The sequence below is a fragment of the Ovis canadensis genome, chromosome 19 (assembly GCF_042477335.2).
Source record: "Ovis canadensis isolate MfBH-ARS-UI-01 breed Bighorn chromosome 19, ARS-UI_OviCan_v2, whole genome shotgun sequence".
NCBI lineage: Eukaryota > Metazoa > Chordata > Mammalia > Artiodactyla > Bovidae > Ovis > Ovis canadensis.
This window is the reverse complement of record NC_091263.1, coordinates 14,768,924-14,796,669: the sequence shown is the minus strand read 5'-3', so window position 1 is coordinate 14,796,669 and position 27,746 is coordinate 14,768,924. Positions and strand designations below refer to the sequence as shown.

The 27,746-nt window shown below is 44.4% G+C and overlaps 2 protein-coding genes and 1 long non-coding RNA gene across 4 annotated transcripts in view; 2 read left to right on the top strand and 1 right to left on the bottom strand.

Moving 5' to 3' along the window:
* The window catches only part of URGCP (upregulator of cell proliferation), a 35,892-nt gene extending 23,414 nt beyond the window's left edge, over positions 1–12,478 (top strand). For both annotated transcript variants that reach the window (XM_069561146.1, XM_069561148.1), the window contains 3 exons: positions 3,521–3,571; positions 3,801–3,839; positions 6,935–12,478. In XM_069561146.1, coding sequence (XP_069417247.1) covers positions 3,521–3,571; positions 3,801–3,839; positions 6,935–9,528 — 2,684 coding nt within the window. In that variant the 3' untranslated portion in view covers positions 9,529–12,478. The remainder of the gene's footprint in view (positions 1–3,520; positions 3,572–3,800; positions 3,840–6,934) is intronic.
* Positions 1–17,550, bottom strand: part of LOC138424392 (uncharacterized) — a 22,314-nt gene extending 4,764 nt beyond the window's left edge. Inside the window, exons 1-2 of the long non-coding RNA XR_011250775.1 lie at positions 17,267–17,550; positions 6,988–7,162 (exon numbers count right to left, since the gene is read on the bottom strand). This is a non-coding gene — a long non-coding RNA (uncharacterized lncRNA). The remainder of the gene's footprint in view (positions 1–6,987; positions 7,163–17,266) is intronic.
* Positions 17,221–27,746, top strand: MRPS24 (mitochondrial ribosomal protein S24). The gene is made up of 4 exons (XM_069561182.1): positions 17,221–17,656; positions 17,736–17,804; positions 17,921–18,032; positions 27,305–27,746. Exons 1-4 carry the CDS (start codon positions 17,618–17,620, stop codon positions 27,586–27,588), a joined length of 504 nt encoding a protein of 167 aa, XP_069417283.1. The 5' UTR covers positions 17,221–17,617; the 3' UTR covers positions 27,589–27,746.

Genomic DNA, 27,746 nt, shown 5'->3' with positions numbered 1-27,746 from the left:
AAATAAGTGCCTCCTTATCAGTAATTACTTTAAATGTAATTGGATTAAACTCTCCCATCAAAAAACAGAGATTGGCAGAATTGATAAAAACACATGACTCAATTATATGCTGTTTATAAGAGACTCACTTTTGAGATCCAAAGACAACTTGTAAAAGTAAAAAGATGGAGAAAGATATTATGTGCAAATAATTATCAAAAGAGAACTGCAGTGGCTATAATAATTTCAGATGAAATAGGCTTTAAGTAAAAAGCAACTACAAGAGACAGAGAAGGACATTACATGTTAACAAACATTTCAATACAGCAAGAAGATATAATACTTATAAGCATTTTTATAATGTCAGACCATCAAAATATAAAAAGCAAACCTGAGAGAACTGAAGGAGAAAATAGATGGTTCTACAGTAATAGTTGTGGATTCCAATACTCCACTCAAAATAATGGATAGAACAGCCAGACAGAAGATAAGTGAGGAAATAGAGGCCTTCAACAACACAATAAACCTACTAGATCTAAGAGACATATGCAGAACATCCCCCTCCCCCAGCCAGCAACAACAGCAGCATACACGTTCTTCTCAACTGGACATAGGATATTTTCCTGGGTAGACCATATATAGGGCCACAAAGTAAGTGTCAGTGGTTTCTAAAAGACAGATATCATACAAAATATCTTCTTTGACTGTAGTGAGATAAAGTTAGAAATCAATAACAATCTGGAGAATTCACAAAATTTTGGAGACCTAACAATGTCCTTTCAAACAACCAATGGATCAAAGACAAAATCTCAAAGAAATTTAAAAAATAGTTAAGACATGAATGAAAATATAAACACATCATATTAACACTTATGGACTGCACCCAAAGTGGTACTAAGGGGAAATTTATAAATGCTCATGATAAAAACCAGAAACATCCCATATAAACAGACTAACTTTACAACTTTTAAGTTGTAACAGGAAAAGAAAAACAAGCTAAACGCAAAGCTCACACAAAGAAAGAAAGAATAAAAGATTAGAGCAGAGATCAATGAAATAGAGAATAGAAAACTAATAGATTCCAGTTCAAGATGGTGGAGTAGAAGGATGTGTGTGTATCTCCTCCCGTGAGAACACCAAAATTGCAACTAGTTGTTGAGCAACCATCAACAGGAGGATGCTGGAAACCACCAAAAAAAGATAGTGCACATCCAGAGACAAACAAGAAGCTGCAGTGAGACAGTAAGAGGGGCACGAAGAGAAAGAGAAAGGACCTGGGAAAATATTTGAAGAGATAATAGCTGAAAATGTCCCAAACATGGGAAAGGAAATAGTCAGCCAAGTCCAGGAAGGACAGAGTCCTAGGAAGTAAAAACCCAAGGAGGAACACACCAGGACACAGACTAATCAAACTGACAAAAATTAAATACAAGACAAAATATTAAAAGCAACAAGGGAAAAACAACAAATAACATACAGGGAACTCCCATCAGGCCATCAGCTGATTTCTAAACAGAAACTCTATGAGCCAGAAGAGAATGGCATGATTTATTTAAACTGATGAAAGGGAAGAACCTACAACCAAGAACTTACTCTACCCAGCAAGACTCTCCTTCAGATTTGATGGAGAAATCAAAAGCTTTCCAGACAAGCAAAAATTAAGAGAATTCAGCACCACCAAACCAGCTTTACAACAAATGCTAAAGGCACTTCTCTAGGCAGGAAACACAAGAGTAGGGAAAGACCTACAGAAAATAAACCCAAAACAATTAAGAAAACAGTAATAGGATTATACATATCTATCAGTTCAGTTCAGTTCAGTCACTCAGTCGTGTCCGACTCTTTGCAACCCCATGAACCGCAGCATGCCAGGCCTCCCTGTCCATCACCAACTCCCAGAGTCTACCCAAACCCATGTCCATTGAGTCGGTGATGCCATACAACCATCTCATTGTCATCCCATTCTCCTCCTGCCCTCAATTTTTCCCAGCATCAGGGTCTTTTCAAATGAGTCAGCTCTTTGCATCACATGGCCAAAGTATTGGAGTTTCAGCTTCAATGTCAGTCCTACCAATGAACACCCAGAACTGATCTCTTTTAGGATGGACTGGTTGGATCTCCTTGTGGTCCAAGGAACTCTCAAGAGTCCCTGGTGGTCCAGTGGTTAGGACTTTGCACTTTGACTTCCCAGGGCCTGGGTTCACTCCATGATCCGGAAACTAAGATCCTATAAGCTGTGTGGCATGCCCCCCACCCCAAAATAGTAAATTTTATGTTACGTGTATTTTAACACAATTTTTAAAAACGGAAAAATACTGAAGGAAAAAAGTGTTTTATGGTGAACAATTCTATGACATTTAGTACATTCATAAACTTATGAAATCACCATTTCTTATTTATTGATTTCCAAAACAATTCCATCACTTGAAAGTAAAACTCTACTCCTTGAGCAGTTTCTCCCATCTCTCCTCCCAGTTTCCAGGCTGGACCACCAATCTGTATTAAGTCTTTGTTTATATTTATGTTAAGTATTTTCCTATAAATGAAGTCATACAATATATGCCCCCCCCCTTTTTTTTTTCACCTAGCATAGTGTTTTGGAGTTCCTCCATATTGTTCCTTTTTAGAATTGAATTATATGCTATTGTATGGATAGACCACATTTTGTTTATCTATTTATCTGTCAGTGGCCATTTTGCTCTTTGGTTCCACCTTTTGGCTATTGTGAATAATCATGCTATGAACATGCATGTACATGTACTTGTTTGAGTCCCTGTTTTAAGTTCGTCTAGGTATATACCTCAGAGTGGAATTACTGAGTCAAATGGTAATTCGGTGTTTAACTGTTTAAGGAACAGCCAAATTGTTTTCCCAACAGCTGCACCACTTAAAGTCCTATCAGAAATGTACAAGGGTTCCGATTTCCCCTGATCCTGTCAATGCTTGCTACTTTCCATCCTTTTTTAAAATCACCATCCTAACAGATGTGCAGTGCTATCTCACTGTGGTTTTGATTTGATTTCACTAGTGACTGATGATGTTGAGCATCATTTTATGTGCTTGTGACCATTTGTATATTTTTTTGGAGAAAAGTCTATTCAAGTTCTTTGAATATTCCGCTTTTCAATTAAGTCTTTTTTTTGTCTTTTTTGTTGTGAAGTTGTACTTGTTTACATATTTCAGATACTAGATCCAATCACATATGGTTTGCACATATTTTCCACATTCATAGGTTGTCTTTCACTTTCTTGAGAATGTTCTTTGATGCATACAGAATTTTACTTTGATGAAGTCCAGTTTATGTATTTCTTGTGGCCTGTGCTTTTGGACGAGTAATCCTAGAGCAAATCATTATCTTGTGTGTGTGGTTATTACTACTTTGGGTCATATTTGGGGCTCTAAGCAACTGAAATTTACATAGGAAACACTGAAACCAATAATAGTAGTCAAAATAAACGTTGTGCCTTCACTTGAATTTTCTGGTAGAAAAGTCCTGACTTGATGATGAAACTAAATGTGTATGTATGTTTTTTTCTTCCAGATTTGGAATGGAGAGAAATGGAAGGAGATGACTGCGAGTTTCATTATGGAGGTAGAAATTACAGGATTTGGCAACAGATTGGATTAGGGAAAGAGATAAGGAAGTGATAGGTAAAGATAGGCAGTGAAAAAAAAACTGGGATTTTAGATTTTGAACAATTGGGAGAAGTTACTACCTTAGTAAGAAAGAATGGGGGTTCTGAGTTTAGCCTAAATTAATTTGTGTCAATTCAAGCCCCCTGATTTGATTGATATTTCATTTTCCTTTGCTTTTTTTTTAGAGGGTCCGAATGAATCTCAGGATAGTGACTTTCCAATAGGTATGTTTCATCTCTCTGCTCTGTCTGTGTTATTGATGGAAAACATCATCTGGGCTGGTAGTTTCAACCCCTGACTGCATCAGAATCACTGCTAGTGCATTAATCCTTTATGTGCCATTAATAATACTGCCAGGAAAATAACCCCTAGGGAGCTGTTACCGTATAGAGTAACATAATGAATTTACATATTTGGACGTAAAGCTCTCGTTCCCAAAGTGATTCTAAAGCTTATCCAAGTTTGGGAGCCATTCATCTGATGCAGTGGTTTCATTTATAGATCTGCCAAGGGTCATGGACTGGGCATGGGTGTACACATTAATAGGTTTGTTTGCTCTGGCTTTCCCTGTCACATTTAGCTACCATGCTACTTAAAAAAGTTATTCTATGTCTGGATAAGAAAAACAATGTCCCTGGTTTCATTCAGGCAACAATCAGAAAACTAAGTTACTTATATGATGAATTTCTACTAAGGTGAGTCTCCCCATGTGGTTCTTTTGTTTCTGCAACAACTTTGCCAGCTCTTGACTCTCTGGGATGGTAGCATGGCCAGTTAGCCCCTGTGGAAGGCTGAGCTTCTGAAGAGAGACATTAGGCAGCAAGTGGATCCCTACAGGGGAATGAGTGCTTTGAGTCCTGCTCTTCACCCAGGCATGGTCCTGATCCCATCATATAACTTACTGGGAACAAGAAGAAGGCTGATCACCTGCACTTCCTCCTGTGGTTTCTGTCAGCACCTAAGGTAGCATCATAGGCATAGCTTCCTCTTTTAAGAAAAGAATGGAGAGAATCCTAGAGCTCAGCAGGATTTGTGTTTGTTTTGTTAAAATATTTAACATTTAAAGTTTTCTAATTACATGCAGTGCTATCAAAGTGCCACACTTGATATGTCAGCAAATTTGGAAAACCCAGCAATGGCCATAGGACTGGAAAAGGTAAATCCTCATCCCAGTCCCCAGGAAGGCAATACTAAAGAATGTTCAAGCCACTGGACAATTGCACTCATGTCCTCTGCTAGTAAGGTTATGTCCCAAGTCTTACATGCTAAACTTCAGCATTACATGAACAGAGAACTTCTAGATGTCCAGGCTGGGTTTAGAAAAGGCAGGAACCAGAGATCAAATTGCCAACATTCACTGGATCATAGAGAAAGCAAGGGAATTTCCAGAAAAACATCTACCTCTGTTTCATTGACTATGCTAAAGCCTTTAACTGTGTGGATCATAACAAACTGTGGAAAACTCTTAAAGAGATGGGAATACCAGACCATCTTACCTGTTCCCTGAGAAACCAGTATGTGTCAAGAAGCAACAGAACCAGACATGGAACAACTGACTGGTTCAGGATTGAGAAAGGAATAAAACAAGGCTGTTTATTGTCACCGTGTTTATTTAACTTATACACAGGGCATATCATGTGAAATGCTGGGCTGGATGAATTACAAGCTGGAACCAAGATTGCTGGGAGAAACATGAACAACCTCAGATATGCAGATGATACCACTGGCAGAAAGTGAAGAGGAACTAAAGAGCCTCTTAATGAGGGTAAAGGGGGAGAGTGAAAAATTTGGCTTAAAACTCAGTGTTAAAAGAACTAAGATCATGGCATCTGGCCCCATCACTTCATGGCAAATAGAAGGGGAAAAGGTGGAAGCAGTGACAGATTTCCTCTTCTTGGGCTCTAAAATCACTGTGGATGGTGACTGCAGCCATAAAATTAGAAGACGACTGCTTCTTGGCAGGAAAGCTATGACAAACCTAGACAGTGTGTTAAAAAGCAAAAACATCACTTTGCCAACAAAAGTCCGTATAGTCAAGGCTGTGGTCTTTCCGGTAGTCATGAATGGTTGTGAGAGCTGGACCATAAAGAAGGCAGAACACTGAAGAATTGATGCTTTTGAACTGTGGTGCTAGAGAAGACTTTTGAGAGTCCCCTGGACTCTCAAGCAAAGAGATCAAACCAGTCAGTCTTGTAGGAAATCAACCACAAATACCCATTGGAAGGACTGATGTTGAAGCTGAAGCTCCAGTACTTTGGCCACCTGATACGAACAGCCAACTCATTGGAAAAGACCATGATTTTGGGAAAGATTGAGGGCAGGAGGAGAAGAGGGTGACAGAGGATAAGATGGTTGTATGACATCATTGATCCAATGGACATGAACTTGGGCAAACTCCAGGAGATGGTGAGGGACATGGATGCCTGGTGTGCTGCAGTCCATGGGGTCATGAAGAGTTGGACACAACTTGGCGACTAAACAAATTATATGAAGTAAATTATATGCAATGAAAATTGGTAAGATGCTGTGGCCAAGAACAGGGATGGTGGAGGAAACCTTTGCAGGTGGCATTACTGTTCTGAGCATCTAGTGCTTGTAAGAATTCATACTCTATTGGATGTTATGGCTGAAAATCTGAACAAATAAGTACAGACTTATGATCTCTACCAAGTATTTTAATACAGTAAAAATTTAGAACCATACTATTGGCTTCAGGTTTGGAGAAATGTTAATTAAAAGTGATTGCTATTACTCTGTACCAAGAGTAACTCCCTGTTTCCTTTACAAAATTTCCAACTTGTTTGTAGACAGAAAATAATATCAACCAGAAAATCACAGTGAGTCAGTTATTGTGTCCACTGTGGAAAATTCCTGGTAACAGTGTGAGGGAATCCACTGCTCGGCCAGAAGCACAGGAGTATGTTGAAGGGAGGGGTGTGTGGCCAGAGAATGAGGCCCGTGTTCCACATCTAAAGTGCACAGCTGCTCACTCTAGCCAATTAAATTTGGGCTTGGCATTGCTAAATCTTGGAGGCTTCAAGAGAAACAACATATTTTTTACATAAAATCTCCCAATTCTTAAATGTAGCCATTGGATGTCCCTTTCTTTTTCGTCTCTAATGGCACATGTATCTGGCTGCTCTTGGGTCTGGGGTGGGTGATGTTACCTTTGTCTTGTTCTCAGGTGGCCTAGGGGTGCCTGCATTTTGCTCTGAAGGAGGCCATCTCCTACCTGCTGAGTTGGGCTCTCCCTCCCCACCTCTAACCTGGGTCCCCTGACATGCCGAGTAATCAATTATATCTTCATTTCTCTCCACAGAGGAGAGGAGCAGACTACAAGAAATGCTGTTCCTTTTGGGACTAGAGACATACCAAACACAGAAACTCAGCCTCCAGGACGCCTTACAGATCAGCAGTGATAGCATGAAGAACTGGGCTCCTCAGACTCCCAAAGACTTGCCCTGGAATTTCCTCAGGAAGCTGCAGGCCCTCAATGCTGAGGCCAGGAATACCACCATGGTCTTGGACCTTCCCCGGGACACCAGGCCTGTGGAGAAGGAGAGCCAAATGGAAGAGGAGATCATCTACTGGGACACGGCTGAGGACATCTCAGCAGACATCTATTCCTTCTCTGAGCTGCCAACACCCGACACACCTGTGAATCCCTTGGACCTTCTCTGTGCCCTTCTGCTTTCCTCTGATAGTTTCCTGCAACAGGAAATTGTGTCAAAAATGTCTCTCTGCCAGTTTGCACTCCCTCTCATTTTGCCTGACCCAGAAAACCACTACCACACATTTCTGCTGTGGGCCATGAGGGGGACTGTGCGGACATGGGGGTCACAGCCCCCAAGGGTGGTGGGAAGCTTCAGAGAAGACAGCATGGTCCTGTCCCGAGCACCTGCCTTCGCCTTTGTGCGCATGGAGGTCAGCAGCAACTCCAAATCCCAGCTTCTCAACGACGTGCTCAGCCCCGGCCACAGGCAGCAGGACTGTTTCTGGCATCGGGATCTGAACTTGGGCACCAACCCTCGGGAGATAGCAGACGGGCTGGTAGAAATTTCCTGGTTTCTTCCCAGTGGCAGGGAGGACTTGGATATTTTCCCAGAGCCCATGGCCTTCCTAAACTTGAGAGGTGACATTGGGTCTCACTGGCTGCAGTTCAAGTTCTTGACAGAAATCTCCTCGGCCATATTCATCTTGACTGACAACATCAGAAAGAAGGAATACAAATTACTGTCTTCCATGAAGGGGTCAACCACAAAATACTACTTCATCCTGAGTCCCTACCGTGGGAAACGAAACACAAACCTGAGATTTCTGAACAGGTTAATTCCCGTGCTGAAGATGGACCACTCTCACGTCCTCGTGAAGGTCAGCAGCACAGACAGTGTGGGCTTCGTGCGTAGGGTCCGCGCCATTGTCACTCATGTGACCCGGTCCCCCTGCAGGAGGGTATCCGTGGAGGACATGGCGAATGCGGCCCGCAAGCTGGGGCTGAAGGTCGATGAGGACTGCGAGGAGTGTCAGCGGGCAAAGGACCGGATGGAGCAGATCACCAGGAAAATCAAGGACTTGGAAACCTACTGCAGGGATGAGCTGAGGCTACAGGGGGAACCTTGGAGAAAGGTGGCCCAGGTGGAAAAGGAGCTCTGCCAGATCCAGTGGGCCAGTGAACCTCCGGAGAAGTACAGGGCTGAGCTGAGGCATCGGTTACTGGAACTTCGAATGCAGCAGAATGATCATGACCCTTCCTGGGGGGTCCAGGAGTTCATCTCAGGCATCAGCAGCCCCTCCCTGGGGGAGAAGCAGTATTTCCTGAAGTGGATGGAGTGGGGACTGGCCCGGGTTGCCCAGCCAAGGCCAAGACCATCTCCAGAGATGATTTTTACCCTGAGACCAAAGCACTGTGGGGCCATGGACTTCAGTGAGCCGTTCTGGCCTGAGCCCCTGGGAGTGGAGCATTTCCTGCGGGAGATGGGACAGTTTTACGAGGCCGAAAGCTGCCTTGTGGAGGCAGGGAAGCTGCCAGCAGGGCAGAGGCGGTTTGCCCACTTCCCAGGCTTGGCCTTGGAGCTGCTGCTGAAGGGGCTTCCCCTGGAGCTGATCGATGGGAACACCTTGAGCCCCGCCTTGCGCTGGGTCACAGGGCTCCTGAAGGAGCTACATGTCCGCCTGGAGAGGAGGTCGCGCCTGGTAGTCCTTTCAGCACTTGGCATGCCAGGCACCGGCAAGTCCACCCTTCTCAATACCATGTTCGGGCTGCGGTTTGTCACAGGAAGGGGCCGTGGTCCTCGAGGGGCCTTCATGCAGCTCATTAAGGTGGCCGAGAGCTTTAGCCAGGACCTGGGCTGTGATCACATCCTGGTAATAGACTCCGGGGGCTTGATAGCTGGAGTCCGGACCGAGGCAGGGGAGAGGTTTGAGCGGGAGGCTTCCCTGGCCACTTTGATTATGGGGCTGAGCAATGTCACTGTGGTCAGTTTAGCTGAAACAAGGAACATTCCACCAGCTATTCTGCATGCATTTCTAAGGCTGGAAAAAACAGGGCACATGCCCAACTATCAGTTTGTATACCAGAACCTTCATGATGTGTCTGCCCTTGGCTCCAAGCCAAGAGAGCGGAGGCAGCTCCTGGACCAGCCCAGTGATGTGGGCAGAGCCACAGTGCAAATGGAGAAACAGGGTGATGGGATCCAGACGCTGGCTGACCTGGCCTTTTGGGACCCTGAGAAGCAGCACATTTGGCACATCCCTGGCCTGTGGCATGGAGTGCCTCCCATGGCCGCTGTGAACTTGGCGTACAGTGAAGCCATTTTTGAACTGAAGAGATGCCTGCTAGAAAACATCAGGAATGGCCTGTCCAACCAAAATAAAAACATTCAGCAGCTCATTGAGCTGGTAAGACGGCTGTGAGTCATCAAAAGAATAAATCAGCTGCCAGAGGCCTCCTCTGGGCAACCTGTTCTGATGGGCGTGTCCACGTAGGGCTGTGCCCAGCTTCTGAGAGGAGAGAAAAGTGAAAATGGGGCTGGGTCTGGAGTTGCCTACATAGTGTTAGGAAAGGAAGTTACCACACAGACCAGCTCAGAGATGCTTTCAGGAGTATAACAACCTGGGGCAGGAGCTATTGACACAAGCAGTAAAGTGTTCTTTGTGAACTTTGCAGCCCCTGGTGGTTTGTCTTTTGTACAGCTACTCTCTGTCATTAGCCTCTGAAGCAGAGAGTAGCTCCTAACAACTGCAGCCCTGGCAGACAGTAATCAGGACAGGGCTGGGAAGGTGCCCTGAGGAAGCAGGTAGGCCTTCCCCCTAGCAAACTTCAGCATCAGCATGGGTGACCCGGTCCTGCCCACTGAGGGAGTGCCCGCTGTGTGCACACGATGTATGGACTGCTCGTGCCTCAGGAGGGCTGCTGCTGGTTCTGTTGCACCCACAGCACTTTGTTTACACCTCTGCCACAACACCCAACATGTACAGTGTCTTACCTGTGCATATGTTTGCCTCTCGCCTAGACCTGTGAGCTCCTTGAGAGTACATGACCCACATTTGTACCCCCAGAGCCTGACACACTGTAGCACTTAATAAATGTGTGTTGAATGAATGAAATTAGTGAATGCACAAACGGTAAGTAATGGGCCTTACTTTTGTAAGGCCCTCTGTGCCTTTTCTTTTTATTCAAAGAGGATCACAATGTCGTCTTAGGGGGTTGCTTACTAGAACATCTGAAATAGTGGACACCTGGGAGAGCATCTTTAAAAATGCCATCATGTCCCCTTTCTTTAAGCAGAGATCCAGTCTTCAGGCTATTAATAGAAAACTGAACTAAATATCTTCACATGAACTCTGCGATGGTGATGATAGCTCCATCATTACCCATTTTAGGAAAGGAGGCCTGGAGCAGTTCAGCAGCTCATACAGCCTGCAAACCTGCATTGGTGGTGAGGAGCTGATGAGGAAGCGGGTGCCTTCTGCCCTGCACCTCTGCTGGTGATCACTTATTGTCCCCAAACTTCCACAGCTTCCAGGCTGAACCCGAGCCTGGCCCCTGGGCATCCCCAGTTTGATGCTTCCAGGGCCAGACCGCTGACATCATCCATGGCCCACTTGACACCATGAGCCAGAACATGGAGTTTCCCCTCTGGTGAGTCTCCAGCTGAAATCCGTCTGTGCTGGAACAGCTTGAGTCAATTTTTAAAGGAACTGGTTGATTTTCAACCGTTGTAAGAAATTTCAAGTGCTTGAATTTGGGACCCAGGAATGTCCTGGGTGAAATTCTGATAAGTGCTAGAGAGGCAACTGGGTAGTTTTCATGACTCTAAGAGGGAAAAAGGAAGGACAGGTTTTGGTATTTCCAGGTAAACCAACATCTTACTATTTGTGTATATAATGATGCAGGAAGAAATGAATTTTTAGTGCCTGAGCACTAGAAACTCTTTTGAGTTTCAGAAGTGATATGTGAAAGTCATATCGTATGACTCTTTGTGACCCACCTACTGTAGAGTTCATGTAATTCTCCAGGCCAGAATACTGGAGTGGGTAGCCTATTCCTTCTCCAGGGGATCTTCCCAACCCAGGGATTGAACTCTGGTCTCCCATATTGCAGGTGGGTTCTTTACCATCTTAGCCACAAGAGAAGCCCTCAGAAGTGATAAGGTTTTCCTAAATTTGTTAGCAAAAGACTAGGTTCCCCGAGTTCCAGCACTTCTTCCAACCTCTGTTTCACATATCCAGAGCCAGGCTCCCAGAGCACAGGGACCACATTCTGAACATCAGGGGCAGTAGGCGGAACATCCTGGGGCTCTGGAACAGGGGCTCTGGAACGGGCTGAGGAGCCTGCCATTAAAGAAAGGGTTCCAGTCTGTCGTGCTCCCTTTCCAAGTGTGGTAGGAGTTCAGGGAACAGACAGAAGTTCCTGGTCCCCACCTGGAGGCCTCATTTTCTTGAAATTGCAAAGTACAGAGGGGAGGAGGCCCTAGGGCCCAAGCAAGAGATTTCCAGAACTAGTGACACAGCTAGGGTTGGGGTCTGAGGCTCAGACAGGTGACCCTGGCCCTGGAGCTCAGAACACTAAACATCAGCCTAGTGTAGCCATTCATGGGTGCATCACAGTCAGAAAGCCTCCCCACATCAGACCTGAAGACATCTTTAGGGTCTGAGAGGTCATGGAACTTGCTGTGGGGCTACTGGGCAGTAATGTCTTTGGAGCCCAGCTTCATGATGTGAGAGCCTCTCAGAGAAATGGGTGGGTGGACAGCTCACAGGGTATCAGGTACTTTGGTGAGAGCATAAACCATGTCAATGATCTTGGAGTAAATGGGCCTAGGAATCTTAAGACTGGGCACAGAGCGCCTGCCCCATTCCCTGGAGACAGAAAGTAGGATGTGGAACTCAAGGCCTGGTTTTGAACTTGGCCTTACTTCCTGCTAATTACATGGCCCTTAAACAGAGTCATTCAACATCTCTAATCCTTATCTGTCACTACTAGCACCTCCTCTGTGGTGAGTGCACAAAAGCTGGTTTTGGAGGAGCCAGTCTGTGTGCACAAACAAGTAAGGCACCTGAAGATGTGTCTATACCAGTCTGCATACCCATGAGACTCATGCAAAGGAAGCTGCCTGCCTTCTCCATCAACTTCATTTTAACAGGCCAAAAAGGATTTATCTTGTAATTGATTAGTGATATCTTAATTTGCAGCCTTTTCTCCTTTAATGTCTTCTAAACGATGTGATCTTAGATTTACTGAAACATATTGTCTAGCAGGGCTACTGTTGAGGAATCTGTACCAGTGTAAACCTGATCTGGTAGCTCTCCCCAGCTCCTCAGATGTGAATTAGACCAATAAAGAGAAATCCTTTCTTTCTGAGTCAGTAGTAAAAAAATGATTTTCGCTACAAACCTATCCTGAGTTCCTAAAATTTCAACAAAATAACATCAGAATGCAGCCTTACAAGCACCAGTAAGTCAGAGCCGCAGAAGAGAGCTCCAAGGTGGTCTTGCTCCGGCTTCCATGACTTTCCAGCCCGCATCTGCAGCACCCACACTCTGGGCTCCATGGCTGCATCTACGCTGTCTGCCTGGGGCCTCCGTCCACCTGTCCTTGGTCCTGGCTGGGCCTTCAGGATGGCTTTGATGGCAGCCCCACCTCCACTCTACCACCTAAGGGGGTCATGGTCCTTATCTAAGGCCCTTTTACTTGTCTCCTCCTCTGCCCTCCCCATCAGAAGAAAGGATATCAAGCCCGTTTTTTTGTGTCCATGTCTAGCACAGTAGCTAAGAACCAGGGAGTGACATCTCAATGCCTTTCATACATGAGGCCCACTTCTATCCATCTACTTCAAGGGGTCCTGAAGTAGGACCCTTTTAGCTTAGGCTACCAGTGTAGCAAAGGGTGTTTCTAATTGGTTCCACCATCAGGAGACTGGACTTCCTCAGCATGCCAATGCTGGTCAGTAATGATAGTTTTGGATGTAACCCCCTTCTTGTGCCTCAACAGAAGATAAGTTGATGGGTAGGAGTAGAGGCTCATGGGGAAGCATGGGATTAGGGCCCCTTTAGCTTCCTATGCAAGAGAGAAGACAATTCAAGACTCTAATTTTGTTTCAGTGGTTGGTTGCCGTAGTTCACAGAAGAGAGGTTGTGAGAACTGGGATTCTCTTAGTGAATGGGTTGGTTATTAGCAGAAAATGACTTACCAAGAGTGACACAAAAACCATAGGGTTACAAAATTTAAAGTATCAGCAGTTCTGAATTATAACAAGTCCATTTTGTGAGGAGAACCAACATGAGTGGAGCTGTCTCCATGACCCCACAGCCAACAGGATTGCAGACGTCTCTGCGTGAGACACCTCTCCCAGAGGCTGCACTCTTGTGAGTTCTAGGAAACAAACACTGTTCTAGGCTGGGCTGTGCTATGCAGTCTCCTCACACAGTGCCACCCCACAGCCTAGCCACTGCTCTATCCTTTGATACAAGTCAGCCTTTGGGTTACACTGGACCCACTGAACACACCATCTTCAAAAAAAATGTCCAGACCACACAGCACCCCCCTCCTTTTTCTAGTTCCCTCAGAATAAGAACTGTGATGGTCTCACAAGACTGGTGGTAGGAAAGGGTTGTAAGGATCATCTAATATCCCTCTCCTGCAAAGGGGTCTCTACAGATCAGGTTCTGAGGATCTTGCACATAAACCTGGAGTTGAGGATGCTGTTTCTCAACCTTGGCTGTAAAGGATTAATCCTAAGGATTATCCTTGGGATTATCTAAGGAGTGCTGCAGGAGGACAGGTGCCACCCCTCTGCTCAGTACTGTCCTTGTGGTATGGGGTCCAATGGACTCTTAATATGCAGTCAGGGTGGAGAATTGCTGCTCTGAGTGTAAACAGGGGAATCTGGATCCTCCTGGCTACCATGAGGAGAGCAAAGGAGCTCACCGGTGAGAATAAACAGCTGGACACCCTTGTCTCTCCAGGTTCTGGTCTGGATTCCCAGCAAGGGAGTCCCCGAGGGCCAGTCCTGAGCACTCTGTGCCCAGCCATAGACACATGGGCCATTCATCCATTCTCTATGGTTCTGAACACTCACCCCCACTCAGTGATGCAGTGGAACCCCGGAATGAGCACATGCTTTGGAACAAGAAGGCTGCTTCCCTTTGCTAGTTCTGTAACCTCAGGGGAGTCTCTGAGCTTCCACCTTCTGATCTGCAAAACCAGGACAATACTGCCTCCTTTCTTGGATTGATGGGAGAAGCAAAGTACATAAAAACACCATTAGTGTTTTGTTAAATGGAAATTACAGAAAAATAAATATCCTACTAAATTTTTTTCTCTTGGTGATCTAAAACAATGTAAGTTCATGCTAATGTATTAAAATGTACTTTTACGTTGTTTAAATCATGCAAACACATTCATGTGATCCCCCCTCCCCCACCACCCCCTTTCAAGGAACCAGCTGAATCCCTTTTTGCAACAAGGCATAGTATAAAATAAAGATAATAAACAAAAGGTAGCAAATGATCTGGATCAGTTTGAAATTCCTTGGGTCAAGGTGGTATTCCAGTGAATTCTCATGAACCCTCAATGGCTGATTCATTTCTCTAAGAGGATATAGATATCAGGGACTTTATTATTTAAACAACAACAACTACAAAAAAATTTATTAGCTGTTCACTCCATCAGGCATTTTACAATGTGAGTTTCACAACAACCATCATTGTCCTCATTTTATAGATAAGAGAAACTGAGACTCAGGAAGGTCAAGTCACTTGCCTAAATTGACAAGCCAGGAAGTTGTAGTTCTACCTGATCTCTGTCTACTAGATCCCACGTTCCTCACCACTTTGGAGATTTAAAAATGCTTCTCTTGTGGCTCAGCTGGTAAATAATCCACCTGCAATGCGGGAGACCTGGGTTCGATCCCTGGGTTGGGAAGGTCCCCTGGAGAAGGGAAAGTCTACCCACTCCAGTATTATGGCCTGGAGAATTCCACGGACTGCAGTTCATGGGGTCACAAAGAGTCAGACACAACTGAACAACTTTCACTTTTCAAAATTTACCAAAATATTAAATTACCAAACTTTATGGAAACTTAAAAAAAATACTATCAGCTTAAGAAAGTCCTTCAATTAAAGTTGAAAGTTCTTATATTTGAAAAATTATTGTGATTGAAGAACATCTCAGTCCTATTCTGTCCCCTTATTCAATATGCAGAACAGCTGGAGGCCACAGTTAAAAATTTTAGAAATAAAATGTTCCTAGTAAAGTGGGCATGAAAGACGCTGTCCCTTTTTGGAGAAGCCAGTGCCCAATGGTTAGAGGAAATGTGATCATGGAAAATGTACTGCACTGTAGCCAAGAGTCCCCTCCAAACCTCCCCTTGTCATCTGAGGCAGCTCACCATTTGCCTATGCCTCTGTTTCCCTTCCACACACATGATAATCTAGTCCTCCCTCCCATGGGAAACCACAGCAGTTTTAAGCAGCATAAGGGTGAATGATTTACGTCAAAATGGTCAAATGGTGGCAACTTCACATGATTCACGTTAACAGTACCAATAATAGCTCTATGCTACTGCTACTGCTAAGTCACTTCAGTCGTGTTCGACTCTGTGCGACCCCATAGGCAGCAGCCCACCAGGCTCCCCCATCCCTGGGATTCTCCAAGCAAGAACATTGGAGTGGGCTGCCATTGAAAGTGCTCAGTCGAGTCCGACTCTTGGACACCATGGACTGCAGCCTACCAGGCTCCTTTGTCCATGGGATTTTCCGGGCAAGAGTACTGGACTGGGGGTGCCATTGCCTTCTCCATGAGGTGGTATTATTAACACAACCAATTATATAGATTATGGAACTGAGGCTCAATTGTACAAAGATTGTTATACCTGAATCCAGAGTCTGTGTTTTTTCCATTACTATGTTGAATTCTGAACTAGGATATCCAGTGTTGATATCTTCTCCTCTGACAATAATTTCTGGATACAATTACAATGGCAATGCTTTGGTCTGAGTAGAGCAGGTTCTATAATATCTGCAATAATTTTCTGACCATCAGTCCTTTCTCCTTTAAAATTTCCCTTCAAGGACCAGATCCTGGGGTATGGTCAGATGTGAAAACCTACCCTCTGCGTAACCCATCCTTGAAGACTTGGATGCTTTTTAGTTACAGCTAATTTATTAATATTAGTGTATAATATTATATTAGGTGTACAACAATATTAATAATTCAATATTTTTATAGATTATACTTCATTTAAAGTTATTATAAAATTAAAAACTTTTTATATTCCCTGTATTGAACAATATTTCTTTTACCCTATTTATTTTTACATTGCAGTCTGTGTCCCTTAACCCTGTCAACTAAAAAATATTAGTTACAACCTGTAAATACAGTTATTTTATTTGGTGGGAATGTTTAGGACCCTGAGCCTGGGAGACAGCAGCTCAGTAGCTCTGAGAACACTCTCCAAGGAGGCGGGCGTGGGTGCCAGGTGTGCAGTCAAGTTTGCAACAAAGGGAGGGGTGGGGGCAGGCAATCTAAACGTCGAAGATGACTGTTAAGTAAATAAACCCAGCTATCAAGTTTAGGAATTTAGTATTCTTCTATGTAATGGGAAGATGCAAGAGTGTGGTATTGTTTAAGTCATTTCTTTCATATGCTTCTCAGCTTGAGGCCACCATCTTGCATATTTACAGAGATAATTTCTCTTTCCTGAGTTCCCTTAGGGCCTTCTGGCTCACAGTGGAGGATGTGACTCTGGTCAATCACTGGTGATTGTGACATTCTTAAGTTCCTTATGTAGGGAGTGGTGCCGAGTGTCAGCAAGGCTTAGGAATTCACATTTGGAAGGCTGGAATCATGCAGGAAGCTGTGACATCGCTTGCCCACCAATATGGCAGGAAATATTTCATTTCAGTTTCGTATCCCTATCTTGCCCCTCCCAAGAACTGTATAAAGTTTTAACCGAAAGATATTTCTTCTTTATTTGCGGATAAGTCAGTCACCTCCCCCCCCCGGCCTTTTTTTTTTTTTTTTAAAGGATATTATTTGAAGACAGAGCTCAGCATTCTTATCTGTCAGACGTGGTAAAACGCTGTTTCCCTAGAGACCCTGGCAGGCGGTAGGGTTAGCACCAACCCTCCGAAACACTCGTCACCCCACCTGTGAGAACTCTCAAGACAGCGAATCCTCGCGTTCAGCATCCTTCAGTTTTCGCATCGATGACGCAAACCACGACTGTGGCACGGCGGAGGGGTGCGAGACGTGCACAGGATTGCGGGAGGAGGAGCAGAGTCCAACTCCCCGCACCTCCTGGCCCCACACAGCCCGGCTCCTGAGCCCGGGGCCTCCACCGCCCACAGCAGGCCGGTGACGAAGGTGCGCGGCCCCGACAGGCCGAGAGGCTTGCCCCCCTGCGCCAGCCCGCGGGTGGTCTCGCCCTGGTGGAAGCCTCGCGAGGTTTGTGTTTACCCGGCCCGTTCCGCTCCGCCCCGCCCCGTCCCCACGTCCAAGATGGTGGCCTTCCACGGCGGTCGAGGGCTCAGGCCTCTGGTGAGTGGGCGGTGCGGGCTGGACGGCCGGGTGGAAGTGAGGGCGCCTGTCTGGGTCTCACCCCTCACTGTCCCTACAGATGCTGTCCTGGAGCCGGGATCTGCCGTGCATCTGGCGCGCCCTGCATACCTCCGCGGTCTGCTCCAAGGTGAGCGCAGCATGGGGACTCGCGACCTGGGGGTCTGGCACCTGGGGGTGGGGACATGACCTGGGGCTCGCCCTTGGTCAGTGGCCGCGGAAAGTCATGGCCTCGTTTCTTTTCAGAACCGGGCGGCCCGAGTCCGAGTGGACAAGGGGAACAAGCCAGTGACCTACGAGGAAGCGCATGCGCCTCACTACATCGCCCACCGCAAGGGCTGGCTGTCACTGCACACAGGTGAGGGGACGGTGCGGAACAGAAGACGTGCTGTGTCGTGACTGTCACATAAAACACGAATTGAACACTTGTCAGAGATTTTATTTAACTCAGTAATAAATGGGTGGATCAGAAATCAGTTAAACAAAGTAAAGGAGAATTAATATAGATGAGAGGTATGTGATACGGAATGTCCAAATGTATTGAAGGGATGCAAAATTGATTTTTTCCATGGGGGGCGGCGGTAAGGACTTTCTTGAACTTACACAGAAATTACTTGCATGCCTAAAGATAATTGTTTTGCATTGCTATCGGTTATTTGGGGCTTCCTGCATGGTTCAGCAGTGAAGAATCTGTCTGCAGTGCAGGAAACCTGGAGACACTGGTTTGATCCCTGGGATGGGATGGCAACGCACTCCATTAATCTTGCTCGGAAAATCCCACGGACAGGGGAGCCTGGCCGGTGACACAGTTCATGGGGTTGCAAAAAAAGTCAGACATGACTAAATGACTAAAACAATAAAACTCGACTATAATTTAGAGATATGAAATAGCACAGAGGCAGTGAAAAAAGTGAAACCCTGTAGAATTTGAACAACTCAGGAAACTGTTATAAATATTGCAGTTTTCCACCAGAGCACAAATCTACATACAGTTGACACCATTATTTGCAGATTTCATGTTTGTGAATTTGCCTGCTCTAGGTGCTTTTTGATTTCGAACTTGTGTAACACTAGGTGGTAGCTTGCAGCAAGTAGCAGTAAGTGGTAGCTGATAACAGGGCCTTAGTTTCCGAGACAGGGAGTCCTAACCACTGTACCACAGGACCCAGCAATTAGGGCCACGTTGCCTAGTCTTGCCTGCCCAGTCAAGAACAAATTCAGGTGAGGAGGCAGAAGATAAAGAATAAAGTAGAAAGTTTATTGAAAGGAAAAATACATGCAGAAAGCTGCATAGACAAGCTCAGAGAGAGCTGCCCCTTCAGGAAGTTTAAATCCTTTGTAAAGGGGCAGTTTTCCAAGTCTGTGTCTTCCCTCAGGCCAGTCACCTTGCTTTGTTCCCTTTCGTTAATCTGTCTCAGGACCCTCCTCTAGGGTGCCCATGCACACCCTAGCCAAGATGGATCTTCAAGTGAAGGCTTCTGGGAGGAGCAAGACTCATTGTGGCTTGGAATTGTCCTCTGACTTTTGACCCCAAGAAGCCCTTTTGTGCATGTGTAGTGTTCCTCTTATCAGACGGGGTTTTTTCCTTTCTCTGTCCTTGCCATGATTATTCCCTTGAGGTGTTAGCAGAGACAAAGACTGGCTATATGCCCTGTTTTTGTTGTCTGTAAGTCCCTTAACTGAAGCCCACCTGTCTCTTATCTCAGGAAATGCAAGCAGAAGAGTGGCTGTTCATAAATGTCCGACCTGAATTCCATCTATCTCCTACCTCACTTTGACATTCATCCTCATATGTGGGTGGAGCAACAACTCTGCGTGTGCCTTCCTAGCCAAGGTTGAAGAAGGCTCTCTGCCTTCTTGTTTCAGCTTTCATGCTGTAAACGAGTCCTCTTTTTGAGATCTGTTAGAAGGCAATGGCAACCCACTCCAGTACTGTTGCCTGGAAAATGCCATGGACGGAGGAGCCTGGTAGGCTGCAGTCCATGGGAGGCGAAGAGTCTGACACGACTGAGCGACTTCACTTTCAGTTTTCACTTTCATGCATTGGAGAAGGAAATGGCAACCCATTCCAGTGTTCTTGCCTGGAGAATCCCAGGGATGGAGGAGCCTGGTGGGCTGCTGTCTGTGGGGTCACACAGAGTCAGACATGACTAAGCAACTTAGCCACAGTGCCATGTTTTCAAGTTTTGTGCTTTTTGTTGTTGATTCCCCTGACATGCTCTTGTTACCAGCAAAATCTTGCTTTTCTCTGCCCACTGATGCCCTGCCCCAAAAAATACAGGCAGAGTTTTGAGGGAATAGAAAGATGGGTTTAATCTTTAGCCAGCTGAGGGGAGAACACAGCAGGCTAGTGTCTAAAGAGCTGTGCCCCACTCCTAGGAGAATCGAGACTTTATATAGCCAGGGTCTTATGGTCTTAGGGTAAATGATAATGCTTAAAGTAATGAAGATTTTTAATTTTTCTTGAATTGTTTCAAAACAGTCATAGTTGGCATCAGATAACCTGGTAATTGGGTCTTGCAATCTGGTATCCCAGTAATTGGGTCCATTTGTCTCTGGTTTATTGTCCTGTGGCCTTCTGTCTGAAATGCAAAAAGCTACAAGGGTGGTCTGCAAAGGGAGTGCAGTGAAGGTAAGTAAGCACAGATCCAGGGTGTAATTAGCATAGAGTTATAGGGTAGTAGGTGCAGGATGTAACTCATGCAGAATTAGGGGGCAATAGGTACAGAATGTAGTTTATGTACGGTCAGGTTAGTTTTGGGAAAAGCAACCCTAGTTGCAGACTAAGATTAGGAATAGGTAAAGTAAAACTAGGTAAAAAACTAGTAAAACTAAAATTAGCTCTTTCAGGCCTGTTTATGTTTCTTCAGCCTGTTCAGTGTTCTCTTTATTTTCTTTATTCTCAGGAAAAGGAAAGGAAAATAAAGAGAAACTCATTCCTCTTTTTTCCTTTTCACTGCAACAAATTCCCCAGTGTTAATTTATTTACTCCGTATCAGTGGAGGAAGGGAAATAAGTGTCATTCTTGTCTGGCTGAGGATAAAACCTCAGTTTTGCTCCACTTGAGAGTCACCAGCTGTCCAACCCAGGGGCTCACTTATGTCCTATTTCAAATCCCCTTTGAGAGACGTGAACCCCAAGAAATCTCTTTTGGGAAGAAGAGGGACTATGGTCTGTCTTCTGTAGCTTGTTGAGGCTGACAAGGGACTCGTCGACCCTACCTCGTTGGGGTCGTGGAGTTCTCGCTGTGTTTCATTATGTTTTATTAAGGGGCCCTCAGGTGAATTCTCTTGTTATTCCTCTAGGATCTCTTCTTAGGAGTGCTTAATCTCTGTATCGTCATTACCTTGAGGTGAATCTTGTAATCTGGAGGAGGCAAAATTTGACAAGTAGTTTTTTGTTTTTCTTAAAAAAAAGCAGAGGCCAAAGATCAGTGAAAGAATTACTGTAACTAGGAATCAAAGCAAGAATAAGAACCAAGCTACATTTGATAACAATTTTAAGTGCGGTCCAGATAATGGTCACTGCTTGGGTTATCCTGTCCAAAGGATTGGAGCCATTTGCACTCAGTTAGAACTGGAATCAAGATTGCTGGGAGAAATATCAATAATCTCAGATATGCAGATGACACCACCCTTATGGCAGAAAGTGAAGAACTAAAGAGCCTCTTGATGAAAGTGAAAGAGGAGAGTGAAAAGGTTGGCTTAAAGCTCAACATTCAGAAAACTAAGATCAGGGCATCTGGTCCCATCACTTCATGGCAAATAGATGGGGAAACTGTCTGACTTTATTTTTCTTGGCTTCAAAATCACTGCAGATGGTGATTGTAGCCATGAAATTAAAAGATGCTTATTCCTTGGAAGGAAAGTTATGACCAACCTAGACAGCATATTAAAAAGCAGAGACATTACTTTGTCAACAAAGCTCCCTCTCTCTAGTCAAGGCTATGGTCATGTATGGATGTGAGAGTTGGACTATAAAGAAAGCTAAGCACTGAAGAATTGATGGTTTTGAACCACAGTTGGAGAAGACTCTTGAGAATCCCTTGGACTGCAAGGATATCGAACCAGTCCATCCTAAAGGAGATCTGTCCTGGGTGTTCATTGGAAGGACTGATGCTGAAGCTGAAACTCCAGTACTTTGGCCACTTGATGCGAAAAGCTGACTCATTTGAAAAGACCCTGATGCTGGGAAAGATTGAGGGCAGGAGGAGAAGGGGACGACAGAGGATGAGATGGTTAGATGGCATCACCGACTCAATAGACATGGGTTTGGGTGGACTCCGGGAGTTGGATGGACAGGGAGGCCTGGCATGCTGCGATTCATGGAGTCGCAAAGAGTTGGACATGACTGAGTGACTGAACTGAACTGAGAACGTTAGTAAACAGAATAGAAATTATTTCTTTTTAGGAAAATACATCTGAATCCTAATCTAGACTTTACACTTCAAGGAGACTTGAAGCCAGGGTAGCCAGTTGTCTGGTTTTATCCAAGTAGGTTTTAACCTTTAATATGGCTATTGGTCACTGCACATGTGTTTTCTATTTTTGTTAACATGTGATCTGAGGCAGTTCCATTGTCTAAACATAAAATAATTACAAGTAGAGACCTTTAAAATGTAACATTGTGTGACCAACTGCAAGCAGACATTGTTTTGAGAATGGCTAATGGCATCCTTGATGGCATCACCGACTAGATGGACATGAGTTTGGGTGAACTCCAGGAGTTGGTGATGAACAGGGAGGTCTGATGTGCTGCAGTTTGTGGGGTCGCCAAGAATTGGACACGACTGAGTGACTGAACTGAACTGAACTGAATGGCATCCCAGGTTGGATACAACTTAGGAAACTCAAGTTTTTAACAATGTAAGGACTTGTCTGAAATCATACCCCCTGTGCCATCTAGTTATTTCCTTGAATGTATGAACCATAGCTACTCTATTTTGACTTTTGATTGTAGTTTTCTCCATAATAGCCAAAGCAAATGTCAGTCTCAATGGTGCTAGTGTTTCTCTAGGTATGAGAAGATGAGCTAGGTATGAGCATATAGGTTTCTCAACAGGCAGGTCAGGTGGTCTGGTATTCCCATCTCTTTCAGAATTTTCCAAAGTTTATTGTGATCCACACAGTCAAAGGCTTTGGCATAGTCAATAAAGCAGAAATGGATGTTTTTCTGGAACTCTCTTGCTTTCTCCATGATCCAGCGGATGTTGGCAATTTGATCTCTGGTTCCTCTGCCTTTTCTAAAACCAGCTTGAACATCAGGAAGTTCACGGTTCACGTACTGCTGAAGCCTGGCTTGGAGAATTTTGAGCATTACTTTACTAGCATGTGAGATGAATGCAATTGTGCGGTACTTTGAGCATTCTTTGGCATTACCTTTCTTTGGGGTTGGAATGAACACTGACCTTTTCCAGTCCTGTGGCCACTGCTGAGTTTTCCAAATTTGCTGGCATATTGAGTGCAGCACTTTCACAGCAGCATCTTTCAGGATTTGAAATAGCTCAACTGGAATTCCATCACCTCCACTAGCTTTGTTTGTAGTGATGCGTTCTAGGGCCCACTTGACTTCACATTCCAGGATGTCTGGCTCTAGGTGAGTGATCACACCATCGTGATTATCTGGGTCATGAAGATATTTTTTTGTACAGTTCTTCTGTGTATTCTTGCCACCTCTTCTTAATATCTTCTGCTTCTGTTAGATCCGTACCATTTCTGTCCTTTATCAAGCCCTTCTTTGGATGAAATGTTCCCTTGGTATCTCTAATTTTCTTGAAGAGATCTCTAGTCTTTCCCATTCTCTTGTTTTCCTCTATTTCTTTGCATTGATCGCTGAGGAAGGCCTTCTTATCTCTTCTTGCTATTCTTTAGAACTCTGCATTCAGATGCTTATATCTTTCCTTTTCTCCTTTGCTTTTTGCTTCTCTTCATTTCACAGCTATTTGTAAGGCCTCCTCAGAGAGCCATTTTACTTTTTTGTATTTCTTTTTCTTCGGGATGGTCTTGTTCCCTGTCTCCTGTACAGTGTCACGAACCTCATTCCATAGTTCATCAGGCACTCTGTCTATCATATCTACTCCCTTAAATCTATTTCTCACTTCCACTGTATAATTGTTAGGGATTTGATTTAGGTCATAGCTGAATGGTCTAGTGATTTTCCCTGCTTTGTTCAATTTAAGTCTGAATTTGGCAATAAGGAGTTCATGATCTGAGCCACAGTCAGCTCCCGGTCTTGTTATCTATAGGTCGACAATAACTTAGAATTTTTCCGAGGGGACTCTGTGATGGAACCTTAGAAGAAGTACTTCCTATTCTAGCTTGAACAGTTAGAACTGGATGTTTGCATGCTCATAACAATATAAACCAAACTGCAGGAGCAGGAAGTCACTAAAAACAAAGAATGGCAAAGACATGCCCAGAAATCAAAAACAAGGGAGCAGAAAAATGCCCCAAAAGTATGGCATGAAGATGTCCAAAAATCAAAAAGCCAAATGGCAAGAATGCCTCAAGTGTGACTTCCAAGTCCTGCTAAACCTGTGACATTTGTCCAAAGTGACACCTTGTGAAAGCAGCATCTCTTCATAGAATATTCTAAACTGGGACTGAAGCTATTCCCCAAACAGGAAACATCAACTGTCTCTAGGGGGCTTACCAAACATAGCAGTTTGGGACATACCAAACTCCCTCTATTTTATTCTCCATGAATTAATGTCTTCTCAGAGTAGAAATCTGTGCCCGAGAGGGCAGTGGAAGAGAAGGTGTCCTCAAGGCAGAAATAAAGCTTCTGCAGCTGTAGGGCATCTTCTCCCCTGTTCTCCACCATAGCCTTGGAATTCTGCAGCCAAGTTGGCCAGTTGGGTGTGTTTGGGGTACAGCCCTACAACAGGGAGTCCCAGGCCATCTTGCCTCAGAGAAAACCCCCAATGAGCCATTCTTCCTGAAAGAGCCTGGTGTGGAGAGAGATCCTTAAACCTCCAATCAAGCCAAGGGGCCCTGTAGGGTCACCTGCCCACAAGCAGATTCTGCATGAGCTCCCATTTATTGCTGCCAAAATCTTGGCTTCCTCTGCCCACCCATACCAAATAAAAATTATGGAGACAGAGTTTAGAGGAAGAAGTCAGCTGAGGGGAGAACACAACATGCTAGTGCCTCAGGAACTGTGAACCAAGAGACTTCATTTTGTGTGTGTGTTTGTTTCTTTAGACTTTATATAGCCTGGGTCTCCTGGTCTTAGGGTAAATGATAAGGCTCAAAGTAATGAAGGTCTTGCATTCTTGTTGTTTCAAAACAGTCATAGCAGGCATCAGGTAACCCAGTAATTGGGTTCATTTGTCTCTGGTTTATTAAATGTGGCCTTCTTTCTGAAATGAAAAAGCTACAAGAAGTGGTGTACAAAGAGAGTGTGATCAGAGTATGCACTAGGTACTGGATGTAATTAGCAAAGAGTTAAAGGGTAATAGGCTTCCCTAGTGGCTCAGACGGTAAAGTTTCTGCCCGCAATGCGGGAGACCTGGATTCGATCCTTGGGTTGGGAAGATCCCCTGGAGAAGGAAATGGCAAGTCACTCCAGTACTCTTGCCTAGAAAGTTCCGTGGATGGAGGAGCTATGGTCCATGGGGTCACAGAGTTGGACATGACTGAGCAACTTCACTTAGGAAAGAGTAATAGGTTCTGGATGTAACTCATGCAGTTAGGGGCCGATAGGTGCAGGATGTAATTTACAGTGTCAGATTAGTTTGGGGAAAAGTAAACCTAGATACTTGCCGGGAGAAATATCGAAAACCTCAGATATGCAAATGACACCACCCTTATGGCAGAAAGTGAAGAGGAACCCAAAAGCCTCTTGATGAAAGTGAAAGAGGAGAGTGAAAAAGTTGGCTTAAAGCTCAACATTCAGAAAACAAAGATCATGGCATCTGGTCCCATCACTTCATGGCAAATAGATGGGTAAACGGTGGAAACAGTGTCAGACTTTATTTTGGGGGGCTCCAAAATCATGGCAGATGGTGATTGCAGCCATGAAATTAAAAGATGCTTCCTCCTTGGAAGGAAAGTTATGACCAAGCTAGATAGCATATTGAAAAGCAGAGACATTACTTTGCCAACAAAGGTCCATCTAGTCAAGGCTATGGTTTTTCCTGTGGTCATGTATGGATGTGAGAGTTGGACTGTGAAGAAAGCTGAGCTCTGAAGGATTGATGCTTTTGAGCTGTGGTGTTGGAGAAGACTCTTGAGAGTCCCTTGGACTGCAAGGAGATCCAACCAGTCCATTCTAAAGGAGATCAATCCTGGGTGTTCTTTGGAAGGAATGATGCTAAAGCTGAAGCTCCAGTACTTTGGCCACCTCATGTGAAGAGTTGACTCATTGGAAAAGACTCTGATGCTGGGAGAGATTGGGGGCAGGAAGAGAATGGGACGACAGAGGATGAGATGGCTGGATGGCTTCATGGACTCGATGGACGTGAGTTTGAGTGAACTCTGGGAGTTGGTGATGGGACAGGGAGGCCTGGTGTGCCGCAGTTCATAGGGTCACAAAGAGTCGGACATGACTGAGCGACTGAACTGAACTGAAACCTAGATGCAGACTACAGATTAGGAATTAATTAAAATTAGGAGTGATTATCTCTTTCAGGCTTGTTCATGTTTGACATCCAACTTGTTTACTATTCTCATTATTTCCTTTGTACTCAGGAAAGGGAAAGAAAAAAGAGAAACTCATTGCTTTTTTTTTCCTTTTCACTGCAAGTGTTCCTAAGCACAAGAAGACTGTTGTGCCTTACAGGGCAGGATTGTTAGAAAAGCTTCCTTCTGGCATGTGTTACAGAGCTGTTGGGAGAGAGTTCAGTGTTAATCAGCCATTTGTAGGTGTATTTAACAGAGAAATAAAATAAGGCTTAATATTAATCTTTTGATAAAAATATTGTAACCAGACACTTGGAGAATTTCCACCAGGAGCAGTGGTTTAGTTCAGTATTTACTAATTTGTCATTCATTTTGATTATATAGAACATAACTCTTAACTTTACAAAGCATAACTACTGTGAATTAATGAGAATCAACAATATTTTGTTCATTATAAGGGTTCTCAACTTGAATGTTTGAGATACATCTGTCTAGATAACTTATAAAGTATGGATTTCTATCCCAAACCCTTTTCAAGTTCTTGTTCTGAGGTCTAGGGAGTGGGTGTGGAGACTCATAACAAATATTTTAAGAGGTGCAAAGGTTTATGGTCTACAGTGAGAATATACTTGTTGAGGTCATGGCTCTAGCTAGTGAGAGAGCTCACATCTCAGAAGTAGCTGATGACTTCATCTCTCTGGCCCATAGAATGATCAGTGCTTCTGTATGGCAGTGAGGAGAAAGTGGGAAAGGGGTACTCTGTGTGTACATAAAGAAATCATCTCAGTTTTGTGCCCTTCTCTTTTGTGAGACAAGATAATGATAATACATACTTCATGGGATTTGTTTGGGGATTATTGAAATAATGTTCTTGAAGCTTCAGAGTATTATTCTTTTTCCACTGTAGAAGAAAAGAGAAGAGGCTAAGGCGGGGAATTGAATGCTCAGTGCTTTTGGATGTTGCCTCTGGAGTTTTGGCCAACTCACCTTGGTACCCTTCTCTCTTTAGGTAACCTGGATGGGGAGGACCATGCTGCTGAGCGAACAGTGGAAGATGTTTTCCTTCGCAAATTTATGCTGGGCACCTTCCCAGGCTGCCTGGCTGACCAGCTTATTCTAAAGCGCTGGGCTAACCAGGTGGAGATCTGTGCCCTGGTCCTGAGGCAGCTACCTCCACACAAGTTCTACTTCCTTGTGGGCTACAGTGAGACCCTGCTGTCCCACTTTTACAAGTGTCCTGTTCGTCTGCACCTCCAAACTGTTCCCTCAAAGGTTGTGTATAAGTATATCTAGGACATACATCAAGCTTTTTACATCAAGTTGTAGCCTGCGAAGGTCAGAAACTTGTGAAAATGGACTGAAGTAGAAATAGGGGAAATACATCCCCTCAGATTTCTGACACTTTGTCTTCAGAGTTGCTATTGAATAAATAGACTCTACATGTTGTCTTA

Bases quoted from the DNA above. Each gene is read 5' to 3' on its own strand.
- MRPS24 (XM_069561182.1), top strand. From the start codon at position 17,618: ATGGTGGCCTTCCACGGCGGTCGAGGGCTCAGGCCTCTG. The intron at 17,657-17,735 runs GTGAGTGGGCGG...CTGTCCCTACAG, and splicing joins GTCGAGGGCTCAGGCCTCTG to ATGCTGTCCTGGAGCCGGGA. The intron at 17,805-17,920 runs GTGAGCGCAGCA...GTTTCTTTTCAG, and splicing joins CCTCCGCGGTCTGCTCCAAG to AACCGGGCGGCCCGAGTCCG.